Source organism: Aotus nancymaae, unplaced genomic scaffold (genome assembly GCF_030222135.1).
Source record: "Aotus nancymaae isolate 86718 unplaced genomic scaffold, 86718_ANA_hifiasm-v0.15.2.pri h1tg000079l, whole genome shotgun sequence".
NCBI lineage: Eukaryota > Metazoa > Chordata > Mammalia > Primates > Aotidae > Aotus > Aotus nancymaae.
Window position 1 is genome coordinate 23,562,436 of NW_026988494.1, and position 16,327 is coordinate 23,578,762.

Genomic DNA, 16,327 nt, shown 5'->3' on the forward strand with positions numbered 1-16,327 from the left:
TGAGGGTCTAAATTTCTTCAGCTTGGGGTTGAGGGGGTGGTCCCCAGGGTTTGTTGATACAGGACTTCTAAATTAGGGCTTTCTAAACAACTTCCCTGCAGAGGATCCCCTAGGAAACGGTCCGATACTTCTGAGGAGAAAGCCTCCCTCGCACTCGTTCTCTGGCTGATAAACGTCCTGCTTTCCAGGCTCTAAACGGTGGTCCCGGGAGATCCGGTCTGCTCCGAGTCTGGCTTCCGGAGCTTGCGGCGGCGGTTCAAGCTCCAGGGGGTGGAAGGCAGTGGTCAACTGCTCATTCATTCAACAAATATTTATTGCGCGCCCTCTGCGTGCCAGGCACCGGCGGTGCCCCGGGGCAAGAAGCGGCTCTGGCTGATCCTTTCCGCTTCCCAAGGGCCCGGCGCGCGCCGTGGGAGCGCAGCCCGCACTCCTCGCCGCCTGGCCTGCCTGGGTGTGCCTGGCGCCTCCAGAGCAGCCCTCTGTCGGGAGCCGGACCCCCGGGACCCAGTCTCCGGGTATCAGCCGGGTGGGGAGGGCGGAGGAAAGGCAACGCGCCGCCAGCCCCAGAGCCCCGCCGGCCCGGGAAGCCGCTCCTGGGAAGCGCGCGAGGCGGAGCCGCATCGGCCCCCGCCCGGCAGAGCGTAGAGAGCGGCGCAGGCGGGAGAGGCCGGGCGCCCGCGGCTCGGAGGCGGCCCCGGCGGACGGAGGGCGCGGCCGCGGGAGGGGCCGGGGCGGCGCCGGGAGGGGCGCGCACGGCTGCGCGGCCGCCCGGCCCAGCAGGTGACCGCGGGCGGCGCGGGCACGGGCGCGGGCGGCGCGGTGGGGAGGCGGCCCGCGGAGTCCAGCGAAGTTTGGCGGAACATGGCGGAAGCGCCAGGGGCACGCAGGAGCGCGGCGCCGCGGCGGCCGGAGCCCGAGGAGCTGTAGCCGCCTCAGTCGCCGCTCCACCGCCGCGGGGCGAGGTCGCCGCCATGGCCCGCTGGATCCCGACCAAGAGGCAGAAGTACGGGGTTGGTGAGTGCGCGCTCCACCTCGTCCAGGCCCGGCCCACCCGTCCAAGTTCGCGTGCAGCGGCCCTGCCAGGCTTGCGGAGAGCCCGGCGGAGGACCCCGGCTGGGGCTCGACCCCGCTGCCCTGACCGCTGCGCAGCTCTGGGAGCCAGGGGCGGTCGGAGCCCTCTCCTGGGAGCGCTGCTGGGGAAGTCGCCCAGGCTGTGGGGACTCCGAGTGGTTCCAAGTGCCGCTGAGCTTCGGGACCGTAATCCCGCGCCTGCATCCCAAGCTCCGGCACTTCACACCGGAGAAACGTCAACGCGAGGGGGGCGCGCCTGCTGCTCATTTGGGGCCGCAGCCCTGTGGCTTGCCCCCGTTCGCCCAGCGCGAGTTTCACCCTGGAGTAGGTGGCCAGCCCAGGTCGGCACATGGACTGGCGCTCATGGTCCCAGTGCTTTCTGGCTTCCCTTTTCGTAGGTTCTTCTCAGACGCCCCCAAGTGAGGAGTTGGGGGTGGAAAGCCGCCCTCCCCTCTTTCCACCAGGGACTGGGATCTTGATGACAGTTGTGAACTGGATGGAAACTAGAGTCGCGGTGTGGAGGTGATGGAAGGGACAGGAAGTTGTGGCACGGGAAGGGGGTGGCTGGCCCCTGGGGCTGTTTGTGCGCACTCATCCCTTAACGGAGCCTGTCTGGAGAGGGTGTAAGGCTGCCTTCCGGATCCTGAGTTTCATCCTGAAGACGAGAAAAGGACATTTTATTAAGGAAACGGTGCCAGGTCCCGTGCTGGGCACTTGGCATTCAAAACAGCGATGCTGGAGAGCCCCGGGCTTGTGCGCAGGGGTTGCTGGTGGTGGTGCTTTGGATCCCTAACAATGAATATGCGGGGGTTTTGACCCAGGTGGAAAGTCAGGCTCCTTTAGCTTTTTATCAAGAAGTGAGGTTGTTGAGGTCCGGTGGGAAGACTTCTGCCCTGAGCGGGGTGATTACAATGGCAGTTAGACTGGGGTGATTCGCTACCATAAACACGGCTGAGTGTGTTGAGAATTTTATCACTTCCTCTCAGGTCCATTTATCTGACCTGTTTGTAATTTAATCTTTGACTTTACTCCCTTACCGAGGTCCTGTTTTTCCTCACCTCACTGGTTAATGAAGTGGAGTCTCAATTAAGAGATACTTAACGTGGCTAGGGGCTTTTCAGCTCTGTAGCCAGAAGTCAGGGTTTTTTGGGTTTGCTTTATTTTGTTTTTTTTAGGTTTTGCTATTTTTTTTTAGGTTGTGATCCTTTATATATTTATTATTATTCTTTGTTTTCCCTGAATTCAAAAAACGTTTTCTTTTTTGCTCTTAGATTACTTTTAGAATCTTAGTCTCTCCCATAGCTGCACCTCAGAAATGGGTAGAGATGTTGCTTCAGCCTCAGGGTTCTTTTTTTTGTTGTTGTTGTTTGTTTGGTTTTGAGACTGACTGACGAGTCTCGCTCTGTCGCCCAGACTGAAGAGCAGTGGCGCAATCTCGGCTCACTGCAACCTCCGCCTCTGCGTTCAAGCGATTCTCCTGTCTCAGCCTCCCGAGTAGCTGGGACTACAGGCTTGCATCACCACACCTGGGTAATTTTTGTATTTTTAGTAGAAACAGGTTTTGCCATGTTGATCAGGCTGGTCTCAAAACTCCTGACCTCAGATGATCTGCCTGCCTTGGCCTCCCAAAGTGCTGGAACTACAGGCGTGAGCCAACTTACCTGACCCCTAGGTGAAAGCATATTTAACAGTGCCTAATAGCTACAGAAATGTTATCAACTCTAATTTTAGCAGCATTAAAAGTTCTTTCCAAGACTATTGAGTTGAGCATAATTAATGCAATCATGTTTCAAAAATGTGGTTTTGTTTGCCATAGACGTAGGAGCAAGTATGTTTTTAATTTTTTGTTTTTATATTCTGGAGTCAGTTTAGTGCATCACTTAACAGTCAAGAAAAATATTTGGGCCAGGTGCAGTGATTCATGTCTGTAATCCCAACAATTTGAGTGGGAGAGGCAGGAGGATTCCTTGAGCCCAAGAGTTCGAGACCAGCATGGCAACATAGCAAAACTCCTGTCTTTACAATAAATATGAAAAAAATGTAGCTGGGGGTGGTTACCTGTGCCTGTGGTTCTAGCTATTGAGGAGGCTGAAGTGGGAGGATCGTTTGAGCCTGGCAGGTTGAGGGTGCAGTGAGTCACCATCACGACACTGCACTCCAGCCTGGGTGATATTATGAGACCCTATCACAAAAATATATGATTTTATATATATAATTATGTAATATATTATATACAATATACATATATACATAATTGTATATTATATACATGTGCCACCATATATAATATATATTTTTATATGTATATAAAATGTATATACATATATATTTTATACACACACATATATGTGGAAATGTGTGTGTATATACAGTGTGTGTGGTGGGAGAGGTAAAATATTTGGATTGCAATGCTAGGGCCTAGGTGTTAGGCAAATTGTCCCAGGATATAATGCGGAACACTTATTTTACCAGGCATAGATTCTGGTTGCTCTGGGTTTGACAGAAGGACCCACAGTTAGGATAAATTAACTGAAGAGAGAAATCCCTATTGCTTATTCCTAAAACTCGCTGTTGTTTATATCACCTCCTTACTTACATTTATGTCACCTCCCTGCTTGGAAGCCTCTCATGGTCAACAGGATAAAGTCTGAGCCTAACTTCCAAGGTTCCTCTAATCTGGTTCAACCTGTCTTCATCAGCATTCTCTCTCAAGGCTTCTTTCACTAATTCTCCAGTGCAGACTAGCTGCCCTTCCCACTGTTGTGCAATCTACCCTGTAGAGTCCCTCCTTTGGGACTTTGCTCCCATTGTGCTTGTCCCTGCCAGGAGTCCCCTCCCAACTCTGCCTGGGACAGCTTACCTTTCCTTGAGGGTGCAAATCCATTCCTACTCCGTCCTTCAAATTTGCTATTTGTCAGAATGTCCCAAACCTTCAGGCCCCTTCCTTACAGCTTCTGGACTGTGCCATCCTTGGGTTCGGTGAATCAGACCATTATGGTTTTGTATCCCTAGCACTCAAGAGGTGTACCAGGTATAAGTTGGTGCATTCAATCTGCTTGTCCTTGATGTTGGGGTGCTGATCTAAATCACACTGACTTAACTTTTCTGGTGATTGAATGCAGTTGTTTCTTTTTGTTTGTTTGTTTGTTTTTGAGACAGAGTCTCACGCTCTCACTCAGGCTGGAGTGCAGTCTCACGATCTTGGCTCACTACAGCATCCGCCTCCTGGGTTCAAGTGATTCTCCTGCCACAGCCTCCCGAGTAGCTGGGACTTCAGGCATGCCACCATACCTGGCTAATTTTTGTATTTTTAGTAGAGATGGGAGTTTCATCATGTTAGCCAGGATGCTGTCAACCTCTTGACCTCGTGATCTGTGCGCCTTGGCTTCCCAAAGTGCTGGGATTACAGGTGTGAGCCACCATGCCCGGCCGAATGCTCTTCTTTTCTTTTTTCCCATTAGGCATAACATCTCAGTCACCCCAATATGAGTTTAGTTTTGTTTGGTTAAATGGAGGAAGGGAGAGCGTCCACTCTGTCTTTTCTCTGCAAGTAAGAGAATGAGATATTCTGCTGAGAAAACAAGGAAGCGTGGAGCAGACAGACTTGCTTAAATATAATTGGGAAAATTGGCTTGTTGGACTTTTCTGAGTGTCTGCTGGTCAGGTTTGGTTTCTGAGTGAAGGAACCATAGGCTAGTCATTTTGAAGCGTTTGGATGACTCAGAGCTAGCTATGACTTCGCCTGTTGTGCTCTAAGAGGAGTGTCCCTCTGCACAGCTACTCTGTGTGAGGATAGAGTGTTGGACTCAGTTTGAATGGTGCCTACTGAAGCTGGCGGTCACTCCTGTCATATTTTATCTTGGTGCCACTGTTGGCTGTTCCTGACATATCCTAGACGTTTCTGCAGGGACTGAAATGCAGCCTGTCTGGGCTTTCTTAGTTCTTCAACAGCAGTGTTGGCTCAGGGTTTAGCATTAAGTGACCTCAGTGGTCTCTGTGTGTCATCAAGTGAGGTGACCCATCCATTTGATCCTTTAAATTTATGGTCCTCTAGTACGCCAGCATGAAGTGCTCAATGGTAAGTGTTCCAAATTTCCAAGTGGAGACATGGAAAATGTGCTTTTTTTCCCCCCCATCTTTTTTCTTTCTTTGTTCTCTCTCTCTCTGTCTCTCTCTCTGTCTCTCTTTCTCTCTCTCTCTCTCTTTCTGTTTGAGCATATGAAGATATCAAACACTTTAAAGCACATTAGTGATAAATATCCAGGATAGTCTTCTGATTATCAAAACATTTATTTTTAAGTTTGCTTTTACACAAGCCATTTACGTAAAGAGCTGCCTCAGATTAGGTTGACTATGGAGTCTTTGCAAAGTTTTTTTTTTTCTTTTCTTTCCTTTTTTGAGACAAGAGTCTCACTCTATAGCCCAGACTGGGGCGCAGTACGATCATAGCTCACTGCAACCTCCCACCTCAGCCTTCCAAGTTGCTGCAACTGCAGGTGTGCACCACCATGCCTGGCTTAAGATTTGATTTTTTGTTTCAGTTTTAAAATAATCTTTTTGAAGACAAGGTCTCACTATGTTGTCGAGGCTAGTCTGGAACTCCTGGCCTCAAGTGATCCTCCAGCCTTTAGCCTCCCAGTTGCTGGGATTACAGGGGTGAGCCATGAGCCTGGCTGATTTTTTTTTTCTTTTCTTTTCTTCTGAGACAGTGTCTCGCTCTATAATCCAAGATAAAGTGCAGTGGCACAATCGTGGCTCACTGCAGCCTCAACTTCCTGGACTCAAGTGATCCTCCAGCCTCAGCCCCCTGAGTAGCTGAGACTACAGGTGTGTGCCACCACACCCAGCTGATTTTTGTATTTTTTTGTAGAGACAGAGTTTCACCATGTTGTCCAGGCTGGTCTGGAACTCCTAGGCTCACACTGCCTTTTCGCCTCAGCCTTCCAAAGTGCTGGGATGACAGGCCTGAGCCACCACACCTGGCCTGATTCTTTGAAAAGTAGCTCATTGTTGCAAGTTGGGATTTGTGATCACATATATTTTAATGATGTAACAAAAGGTAGTTTTGGGAAATATTAATAGTAGCTTTCACTGTTAGCTCTTCAGCTGTTTACTTGTTTAAAGCTCTTTAGTTGTTTAGATGTATCTAATTTCACAGAATAGATCTGTTGGTTTAATACTGACTGCAGACCTGTAGTTTTTGTTTGTTTGTTTTTTGAGATGGAGTCTCACTCTGTCACTCAGGCTGGAGTGCAGTGACATGGTCTCAGCTCACTGCAACTTCTGCCTCCTGGGTTCAAGCGGTTATCCTGCCTCAGCCTCCCAAGTAGCTGAGATTACAGGTGTGTACCACCATGCCCAGCTAATTTTTGTATTTTTAGTAGAGATGGGGTTTCACCATGTTGGCCAGGCTGGTCTGGAACTCCTGATCTCAGATGATCCATCCTCCTTGGCCTCCCAAAGTGCTGGGATTACAGGTGTGAGCCACTGTGCCTGACCCAGACACATGCTTTTTGTTAATTTCCTCAGGTATGTGGTTTCCCATCTGATTCTTCTCCACTGTGGACATCACATTCCATATACTGTAACTGGAGTGGTAGAACTGGGAGCGGTTTTAGGGAGTAAGCATCCTCTCCTTTTAAAGAGAGGAACTTTGGTGCCTGCAGAGGTTAAGTGAATTGCTTAACACCAAGGGCTCTTGTCTTTTTGGTCACATGTATTCTTGGCAATTTGGGTAAGCCAGTTAACCCCTTTCTCAGAATGTTCGTCATTGCATGAAGTATGATACAAAGTCCCAAGTTATTGTAGAAATAAAATAAAGTAAAAAAAGAATCGAAAATGAAAACAGCTGTATTGAAGTACAGCTGTGAAGATTTTTTCAAAGTTTATGATACTGCAATATATGTACTTCTTTATTAATGCATAAAGCACAAAGATCTAGTGACAGATCAATAACTACCATAATTTTGAATTAGTAATGAGCATACATGATTTTTCAAGGTATCTGTAGTAACCATAATATGATATAAAAATCCCTATGAATTTTATTTTATTTTGCTTAATTTTTGAGACAGAGTCTCACACTGTCACTCAGGCTGGAGTGCAGTGGTGTGATCTTGGCTCACTGCAACCTCTGCCTCCCCGGTTCAAGCTATTCTCCTGCCTCAGCCTCCCAAGTAGCTGGGAATACAGGCACATGCCAGCATGCCTTGCTAATTTTTTGTATTTTTAATAGAGATGGGGTTTCACTGTATTGGCCAGGCTGGTCTTGAACCCCTGACCTTGTGATCTGCCCGCCTTGGCCTCCCAAAGTGCTGGGATTACAGGCATGAGCCACCACACCCAGCCTCCATGATTTTTATTGGTGACAGTATCACGGGCACTACTAGTGCAACTGTGATTTATTGCTTACAGTCACAATTAAAGTAAGTGCTGAATGTCAGAAAATAGAGATGTAACTTTTTTTCTGATTCAAGTCTCAGGATCTTGATTTGACAGATTAAGTATCCTTGGCTGAGGATCACATAGCTAATTAGTTAGAGCACCATCTGGGCAACACGGTGATACTTGTTGACCCCCTCTTTACACATAACACTGTGCCGGATATTATACAAGTATAAGGACCTGAAGAAGGCCTAGCCTTATGTGTTCATGTTTTAACAACATTGAGGCTAAGAACAAAAGGAAAAGATCATTAATATTCATTGAGAAATTTCCTTGTGAGGTACTGTTCAGAACCCTTTAATTTAGTATGTTCCAGGGACATGTGGTGTCTTGGAGACACGTTTGGGGCAGGGGGTCCATGAAATGAAAACTTTCTTTTTGCAATAATACTAAGACATTATTGGCCTGTTTACATTCTCATTCTTTCATTACCGTCTTGTGGAGTTTTCCAGAGGCTTTGCAAAGTGCTATGTGGCCACAGATCAAATGAAGAGGCGGCTATAAAAATCCACCTGCCTATAGTGAAGTCAGACATTAAAGAAACGAGAATGCAGAGCGTCACCTTGCTCACCCTCAGCGCGGAACTTGTGCAGGAGTATTAGTTTTGAGGTTCCATATACATTTTAATGAGTAGGTGAATTTGCAAATATGGAGTCCGTCAGCAATGAGGACCTACTGTATTTCCATAAAAAGATAATTGAAGCCAGGTACGGTGGCTCATGCCTGTAATCCCAGCACTTTGGGAGGCTGAGGTGGGGTGGATCACCTAAGGTCAGGAATTCAAGACCAGCCTGGCCAACATGGTGAAACCCAGTTTCTACTAAAAATACAAGAAAAATTAGCCAGGCATGGCAGTGCATGCTTGTAACCACAGCTACTAGGGAAGCCGAGGTGGGAGAATCGCTCAAGCCCAGGAGGTGGAGGTTGCAGTGAGCCAAGATCATACCACTGCACTCCAGCCTGGGTGACAGAGCCAGACTCTGTCTCAAAAAAAAAAAAGAGAATATTGAAAATGGAATCACTTCCTTTCCCAATGTGTCTTTGTTCTCAGATTGGATGCAGTTGACTTTATTTTTGGAAACATTTTCTTTGCCAGACTTTTGATCCTGTTTCTCCATGGTTTTCCTCCCATATCACCACCCTCCCTCCTCCCTGCCTTTCCTCTGCTTTGCCAGAACTTGAAGTCTTACCATAACCTGGCTGCTTTTGTGTCTCCTTTATCTACCTGCTACCAGGTGATCTTTTCCCCGGCCCTGGCTCTCATTCCCATCCATTTGCCGCAGCCGTCCACATTCCTAACCCCAGACCCCTTCCCTGTGCTTCGGAATCGCATCCAGCTGTGCACTGGGCCTCTCCCACTGGCTTTCTTTGCTTTTCTTTCTTTATTTTATTGTATTTGGGCTCTGGGGTACGTCTGCACATCCTGCATCCTGCAGGATTGTTGCATAGGTACGTACATGCCATGGTGGTTTGCTGTCTCCATCCCCCTGACCCTCCATCGCCTACATCAGGCATTTCTTCCAGTGTTATCTCTCCCCATCCTCCCTGCCCCTGCACTGTCCCCAGCTCCCTTCCCCTCCAACCCCCCTACCTAGCCCTGTGAGTGTTGTTCCCTTCCCTGTGCCCAAGTGTTCTCATTGTTCATCATCCACCTATAAGTGAAAACATGCAGTGTTTGGTTTTCTGTTCTTGTGTCAGTTTGCTGAGAATGATGGTTCCTAGGTTCATCCATGTCTCTACAAAGGACACAAACTCATCTTTCTTTATGGCTGCATAGTATTCCATGGTGTATATGTGCCACATATTTTTTGTCCAGTCTATCATTGTTAGGTATTTGGGTTGGTTCCAGGTCTTTGCTTTCATAAACAGCGCTGCAGTGAACATTCGGGAGCCCCAGTGGCTTTCTTAACAGGCAGTCCCTGCTTCCAGAACGGAAGTGTGGATGCTCTCTAACCCCAGATATGCACTTCCCCCATTCTTTGCTCTCTGCCCAGTGGCCTATGCAGAACACTAGGAGTCCCCCCACATTCCAACTGTCACCAAGTTCATTCTGTCCTTCCTCCAAAATACATCCTGAGATTACCGCTCCTATGTTTCCATTTCAGTGCAAGCTTGCATTAGCTTCTGCAGGGCTACTGCAGTGATTTTTTTTTTTTTTTTTTTTTTTGACAGAGTCTTGCTCTGTCATCCAGGCTGAAGTATAGTGGGGCAATCTTGGCTCACTGCAGCCTCCACCTCCTGGGTTCAAGTGATTCTCCTGCCTCAACCTCCCGAGTAGCTGGGACTAAAGGTGTACATCACTCCACCTGGCTAATTTTTGCATTTTTAGTAGACACGGGGTTTCACCATGTTGGCCAGGCTGGTCTTGAACTCCTGACCTCAAGTGATCCACCCGCCTTGGCCTCCCAGATACTGGGATCACAGGCATGAGCCATCACACTCAGCTGCAATGGTCTTCTAACTAGAGTCCTTACCACTTTTTTTTTTTTTTTAAGATGAGGGTCTTGCTTTGTTGCCCAGTCTGGTCTTGAACTCCTGGCCTCAAGTGATTCTCCCTCCTTACCCTCACAAAGTGCTGGAATTCCAGGCATGAACCACCAAGCCCAGCCAAGAGGAACTTTCTAAAGGCAAGAACCTGACATTGCCACTCCCCTGCTTTCCCCTTGCAGTTGGGATGGCACCGAAGTTCCTGGTCATACCCTCTAGGCCCTGTGGGATCAGATGTGCCGCCTACCTCTTTCCCTCCCTGCCTTCCAGCCACACCAGCTTCATTTCTGGTTTTTGAACTTGCCAAGCTCAGTTTGAGTCAGGACCTTGGCACTTGCTCCTCCCATTTGTGGAATGTGTTTCCCTAGAGCTTTAGATGTCCAGTTCTCTGGTTGTATTTAGGTCTTCCTCCAGATATTTCCTGCTTAGAGAGAGGCTTCTCTGAGAAGTACCCTAACTGTATGATCCCGCCTCCTTGTTGACACCTCAGAATGTCTAGCCCTTTTCCTTTATTTATTCATTAGTGTTTACTGTCTGTCTCCCATACTAGAATGTAAAGTTATGAGGACACAAACTCTTTTTTGTTCGTGGTTTTTTTTGTTTTGTTTTTTTGAGACAGAATCTCCCTCTATTGCCCAGGCTGGAGTGCAGTGGCACAATCTCAGCTCACTGCAACCTCTGCCTCCTGGGTTCGAGTGATTCTCCTGCCTCAGCCTCCCAAGTAGCTGGGATAACAGGCGCGTGCCACCATGCCCGGCTAGTTTTTGTATTTTTTTTTAGTAGAGATGAGGTTTCACCATATTGGTCTGGAACTCCTGACCTTGTGATCTGCCCGCCTCAGCTTCTCAAAGTGCTGGGATTACAGGCATGAGCCTCCGCGCCTGGCCACACAAACTCTATTTCATCAGTGTGCCTCAGCCCCTGGATCATAGTAAGTGCTCAGTAAATATATACCGTATGAATCCATGAATGCTAACCCGTCATCTATTTAAGTTTATCTTGCTTACCATCAGCAGGATTTTGCCCACACTTTGGAAAATACTGCTCTATATGTCCTTCTCATGAGAGAAACATCAAAGGCATAAGAGAAAGGGACGTTCAAGTAATGAAGAAAATAGATTTAATAAGCTACATATGCAAAAGGTAACGTGAGTTGTGTGGGGTGGGAGAGGACTTAGAATGCTAAATGTTGCATGATCAGATGGAAGAGATGGGATTTGCTTTTTAATTTTTTGATTATTACTTATGGAGGCTTTACGGAGGAAGGGACATTGCAGACTTGGCTACCTGGAAAGAAAATGCTTGTGCGTGGTGGTCACGTGGTTTGGGAGTTTCTGAGTCATTGGATTGGTGCTGTGCTGAGCATGTGAATTGGAGAGGAAAGAAGGTGCAGTCTCATGGAAGAAACAAGACATTTAGATTCATCTGTTATTTCCCCTTTCCAGTACACGGAGTTGAGATTCCTTACAAAAAGATCCTGTGTACTGTACACTCAATAATTAAAGGAAAAAATCTGAGAGATCACAAGTAATTTGGAGAAGAAGAAAAAGTAATTTAGAATACTGTCGAGGGGCTTTGAAGCCATGGTTACTCAAACATCAGTCTGTCTACATTTTTCTTGTGGCCATAGCTGCCATATAGCCATCATGTTAGCTGAAAATATAAATTAATTTGTGTTTTCTCCTCATCTAAATTTCAAGAGACAAATCAGTGGGGTTTGAGTGTAAGGAATCAAATATCATTGTACTTAATTTTACCATTAAGCAGTTTTTCTAACTTCTAGCTTATTTCCAGCAGTATTCAATAGTGACATTATAATTATAATTCAATGCATATAAAAGATTTTAGTACTTTCAAAAGAATGAAAAAAAGGAATGATTAGTTCTTGGGAATGAGTTGTAGCAGAATTGAACCGTGTTTCTGTGGTCCAGGAATACATAATTTGTTCTTCATTAAATATTTCAGCTGGGTGAGGTGGTTCATGCCTGTAATCCCAGCACTTTAGGAGGCTGAGGCTGGAGATATTGCTTGAGCCCAGGAGTTTGAGACCAGCCTGGGCAATGTACTGAGACCGTGTCTATTATTTAAAAAAAAAAAAAAAAAAAAAATCAGTAGAAGGAAAAATCGTTTTTTCCTTCCTTAAATAGGTAGAATCACCAAGAATATGTCTACTCTCTGTGTGGATATTAAAGGACATAATAAGTCCTTTGGGAATCCTTTGACTGATTTATAACTACACCAGCATACCTCAGGAATAATGGGGTTTTTATTGTCAAGATTTAAAAAAGTGTTTTTTGAGAAATTATTTTGAGGCAGAGATGTGGATGAGCATGTTAATTGTATTTTTCCAAGTAATGTTTGGGCCATGTCCTCTCAGAGCCCGGGCTCACTCAAACGATTGTCTGAATGCTGGCAGCCACTTCCGAGGCGGGAGACAGAAGTGGGCTTTGTCTGTCACAATGCTCTGTGTCGTTGCAAAGCCACTGTTGTTCGAATGGGTTCACGGTCATTATCCACCTTTTCCCAAATGTGCCATTTGCTCTCACATTTCCAAAGCTGATTAAACCCTGTTACTGTCCACCTCAGATGATAGCTGGACCCCAAAGATGCCCTCTCTCTAAGGATGGTGAGAGTGTTTGTTTTTGTTTTTGTTTTTTTGAGATGGAGTCTTGCTCTGTCACCAGGCTGGAGTGCAGTGGCACAATCTCGGCCCCCTGCAACTTTCGCCTCCTGGGTTCGAGCGATTCTCCTGACTCTTCCTCCCAAGTAGCTGGGACTACAGGTGCACGCCACAATGCCCAGCTGATTTTTGTATTTTTAGTAGAGACAGGGTTTCACCACATTAGCCAGGATGGTCTCCGTCTCCTGACCTTGTGATCTGCCCACCTTGGCCTCCCAAAGTGCTGGGATTACAGGCATGAGCCACCGTGCCTGTGTCTTTGTCTTTTTAAACAGCTTGAGGGAAGGAAATCACAGTGGAGACTAATTCTCTCTTGAAAATAACTCCTGGCTGGCTCAGCCAAGGTGCATTAGAATGCACCCTCCTGATGAGTTTGTTACCTGTTTACCTGTAACAAGTTGCATTGTATTTGATTTGTACTTTCTGTGAGCCTGGAACAATGCAGCTCTCATGACCCAATTTTCCCTGCCAGAGACCAGTTGTAAGACTTAACTCATGGCTGGACATGGTAGCTCACACCTGTGATCCCAGCACTTTGGAAAGCTGAGGTGGGTAGATTACCTGAGGTCAAGAGTTTGAGACCAGCCTGGCCAGCGTGGTGAAACACCATCTTGACTAAAAATACAAAAATTAGCTGGGCGTGGTAGTGTGTGCTCATAATCCCAGCTATGCAGGAGGCTGAGGCACGAAAATCATTTGAACTCAGGAGGCAGAGGTTGCAGTGAGCTGAGATGGTGCCACTGCACTCTAGCCTGGGCAACAGAGTGACACTCCATCTCAAAAAAAAAAAAAAAACTAAGTCATAAATAAGACTCAGTTGTCAAAAATCTAACAGTTTTGCCCTCTTGTATGTAGAATCAGAAGCTACTAAGAGCTGGAGTTTGTAAGCATCACCTCTTGGCTAACACCCTTGTTTTATCAGAAGAAAAAAAGCCCCATAGGTATCAGATGACTTATCTGAAAGTCAAACAGCTAGTAGCAAATTTTTGTTTCAACTTGTTGTTTTCTAGCTGCTCTCTTTCTCTTTATTTACAACTCTGGAGAGAGCAGTTTGTTAATCAGATATCCTTAAAGGTTCCAAGAGTAAACTCTCCCCTCTTCATCCAAAGGGGAAGATGCCTGTGTCTCCCTGGATTTTTTTCCGGGTGGACGTTTTATTATAAGGAAGGTTCAGCTGTTAAATATCTTCCCCTTTTTAAGAGTTCTGGGAAGGAAGTATGTTTGGGGACGTTTGAGCCTGCAAAGTGGAAGTGATACTGTGGGTTCCACGGTTTGGCCGCTGACTTCTCACGTGGTTTCAGACCTTAGCGCTGTGGTATGGACATGATATCAGTTGCAAAATGAATAAGTAATGTGGCATTGTCACTATATCACAGGCATATTTGAGAATGAGCATCATAAGGGGTGAAGAAAGGGGCATGTATTTCTAATAAAGAATTATAATAGTAACCTGGAAGTGAGAGAACATTTCTACTTTTTCAGACCTGTATTTCAAAGAAAATGTGAGGCCATGTTCTGAAGACTTAGGAAAAGTTTGAGTAAGCGCCTTCTCCTTCAGCTTCCATTTCTTGCTCTATTCTCTTTTTTTTTTTGAGTCAAAATCTCGCTCTGTCACCCAGGCTGTAGTGCAGTGGCACCATCTCCGCTCACTGCAACCTCCGCCTCCCGTGTTCAAGCAATTCTTCTGAGGATCAGGCAAGCCTCCCAAGTAGCTGGGATTACAGGCGTTTGCCACCACACCCAGCTAATTTTTGTATTTTATTAGAGATGGGGTTTCACCATATTGGCCAAGCCAGTCTCGAACTGCTGACCTCACGTGATCCTCCTGCCTCAGCCTCCCAAAGTGTTGAGATTACAGGTGTGAGCCACCGCGCCTAGCCGACTTATGCTCTGTTCTCTTTGCTGGGGGCAGACAGCTGTACCGTAAAGGAGTAGATGCAGCCTCTTCTCATGCAGAGACTACCACTGTCGTTCTCCATCGGAAGGAAACTCTTGAAATGGGGCAATATCTACCTACATGGAACAGAGGTGCTAGTGCTGGGCTTTGAGCTTCTTTCAGAGCAGAAATAGCAAGCTGCCCTTGTTGTTTACCATAAACAGAGAAGACCTGTCTATCCTATTGTGATGGCATGATTTGTTTTAGATTATGAATTTGCAATGGTTGTATATACTTTCAATCAGGGGATACTGAAGCATCGTTACACATTTGATGTCTTTTATAAAAGAATCCTAAGGGCTAAAAATGTTGGGAACTTTGGTGTAACTGCAATGATAATGTGCTGTATCTTACCATAATACTTTGGAGTTCATTGTGGCTTGAAAATTCCAGTTAAAATTGGTATAACCTCTATCATGTATTGATTAAAATGAAAAATGTGCATACCCTTTGACTTAGCAATTCCATTTCTTGGAGTTTATCCTACAAATATACTCCACATATGAGGAATAATGCATAGACAAGGTTATTCATTACAGCATTATTTATACCAAAAACATGGACACTCGTAAGTGTTGACTAATTGGGGATGGATTTAGTAATTTATAGCACATGCATACAATAGAAAGCTATACAGCCATTAAAAAGAATCTGGCTCAAGTGATGGACAAAGTGTTGACAAAGGTGACAGTGGCATGTAGTGGTTGAAGGATAATCTTTTCAAAAAATGGTAGAGTCATTATCGATACTGAACGACCTGTGTCAGGACCCCACTTAATACCATATAAACAATTGATTCTAGCTGTATGAAAGATAACACAGTGAAAGCTCATAGGAGAAAACATAAGGGCACATCTTCAGGACCTTAGAATAGACCATCTATAATTTAATACATTTTGCTTTCTGCCATTCAGTTAATTCCTTATAACCATCTCTTTGTTAATCATCAAAAACCAAATCCAAGATGTTCCTTCAATAAAGGGCAAAATAAAACATGCCTGTGCTGGTCTCATCTCTTTATGATCCTAATTTTTAAAACTCGTAGAATTATACTTATTAATTGTAGTGTTAATTTGTTGGTTGTTTAAGTATCTAAATTGCCATTTCATGGTGAATAAACCATTAGCCTCAGGCTTTGTTTACTCTCTCTGTTCGAAGATTAAATAAAGTATGATGTAATTGTGTTACTTTGATAAGGTAATACTTAGCCCCATGGTATGTAAAACACTTGGTCTACCGTTAAATAAAACAAAGTATTTCAGTAATGAGAACATTTAAATATAATTATTTGTATAGTCCAACAGTATCACTAATATTATATGCTTTTTAAAAAGCATGTCTGAGGCCAGGCTTGGTGGCTCACGCCTGTAATCCCAGCACTTTGGAAGGCCAAGGTGGGCAGATCACACAAGGTCAGGAGATCGAGACCATCCTGGCCAACATGGTGAAACCCTGTCTCTACTAAAAATACAAAAAAATTAGCTGGGCATGGTGGCACGCGCCTGTAGTCCTAGCTACTTGGGAGGCTGAGGCAGGAGAATTGCTTGAACCTGGGAGGTGGAGGTTGCAGTGAGCCAAGATCGTGTCACTGCACTCCATTCTGGGTGGCAGAGCGAGACTCTGTCTCAAAAAAAAAAAAAAATATATATATATATATGTATATGTGTGTATGTGTGTGTGCACGCGCGTGCGTGTGTATGTGTGTGTAT

The 16,327-nt window shown here is 45.8% G+C and overlaps 1 protein-coding gene across 3 annotated transcripts in view; it reads left to right on the plus strand.

The window, feature by feature from the left end:
• Positions 1–752: 752 nt before the first annotated feature.
• DOCK5 (dedicator of cytokinesis 5) overlaps positions 753–16,327 on the plus strand; it is a 219,379-nt gene continuing 203,804 nt past the window's right edge. For 2 of the 3 annotated variants that reach the window (XM_064368698.1, XM_064368699.1), the window contains exon 1: positions 936–1,014. In XM_064368698.1, the coding sequence (XP_064224768.1) occupies positions 972–1,014 (43 nt within the window). In that variant the 5' untranslated portion in view covers positions 936–971. Of the gene's footprint in view, positions 1,015–16,327 lie in introns of all 3 variants that reach the window. The other variant, XM_064368700.1, reaches the window with a different exon arrangement.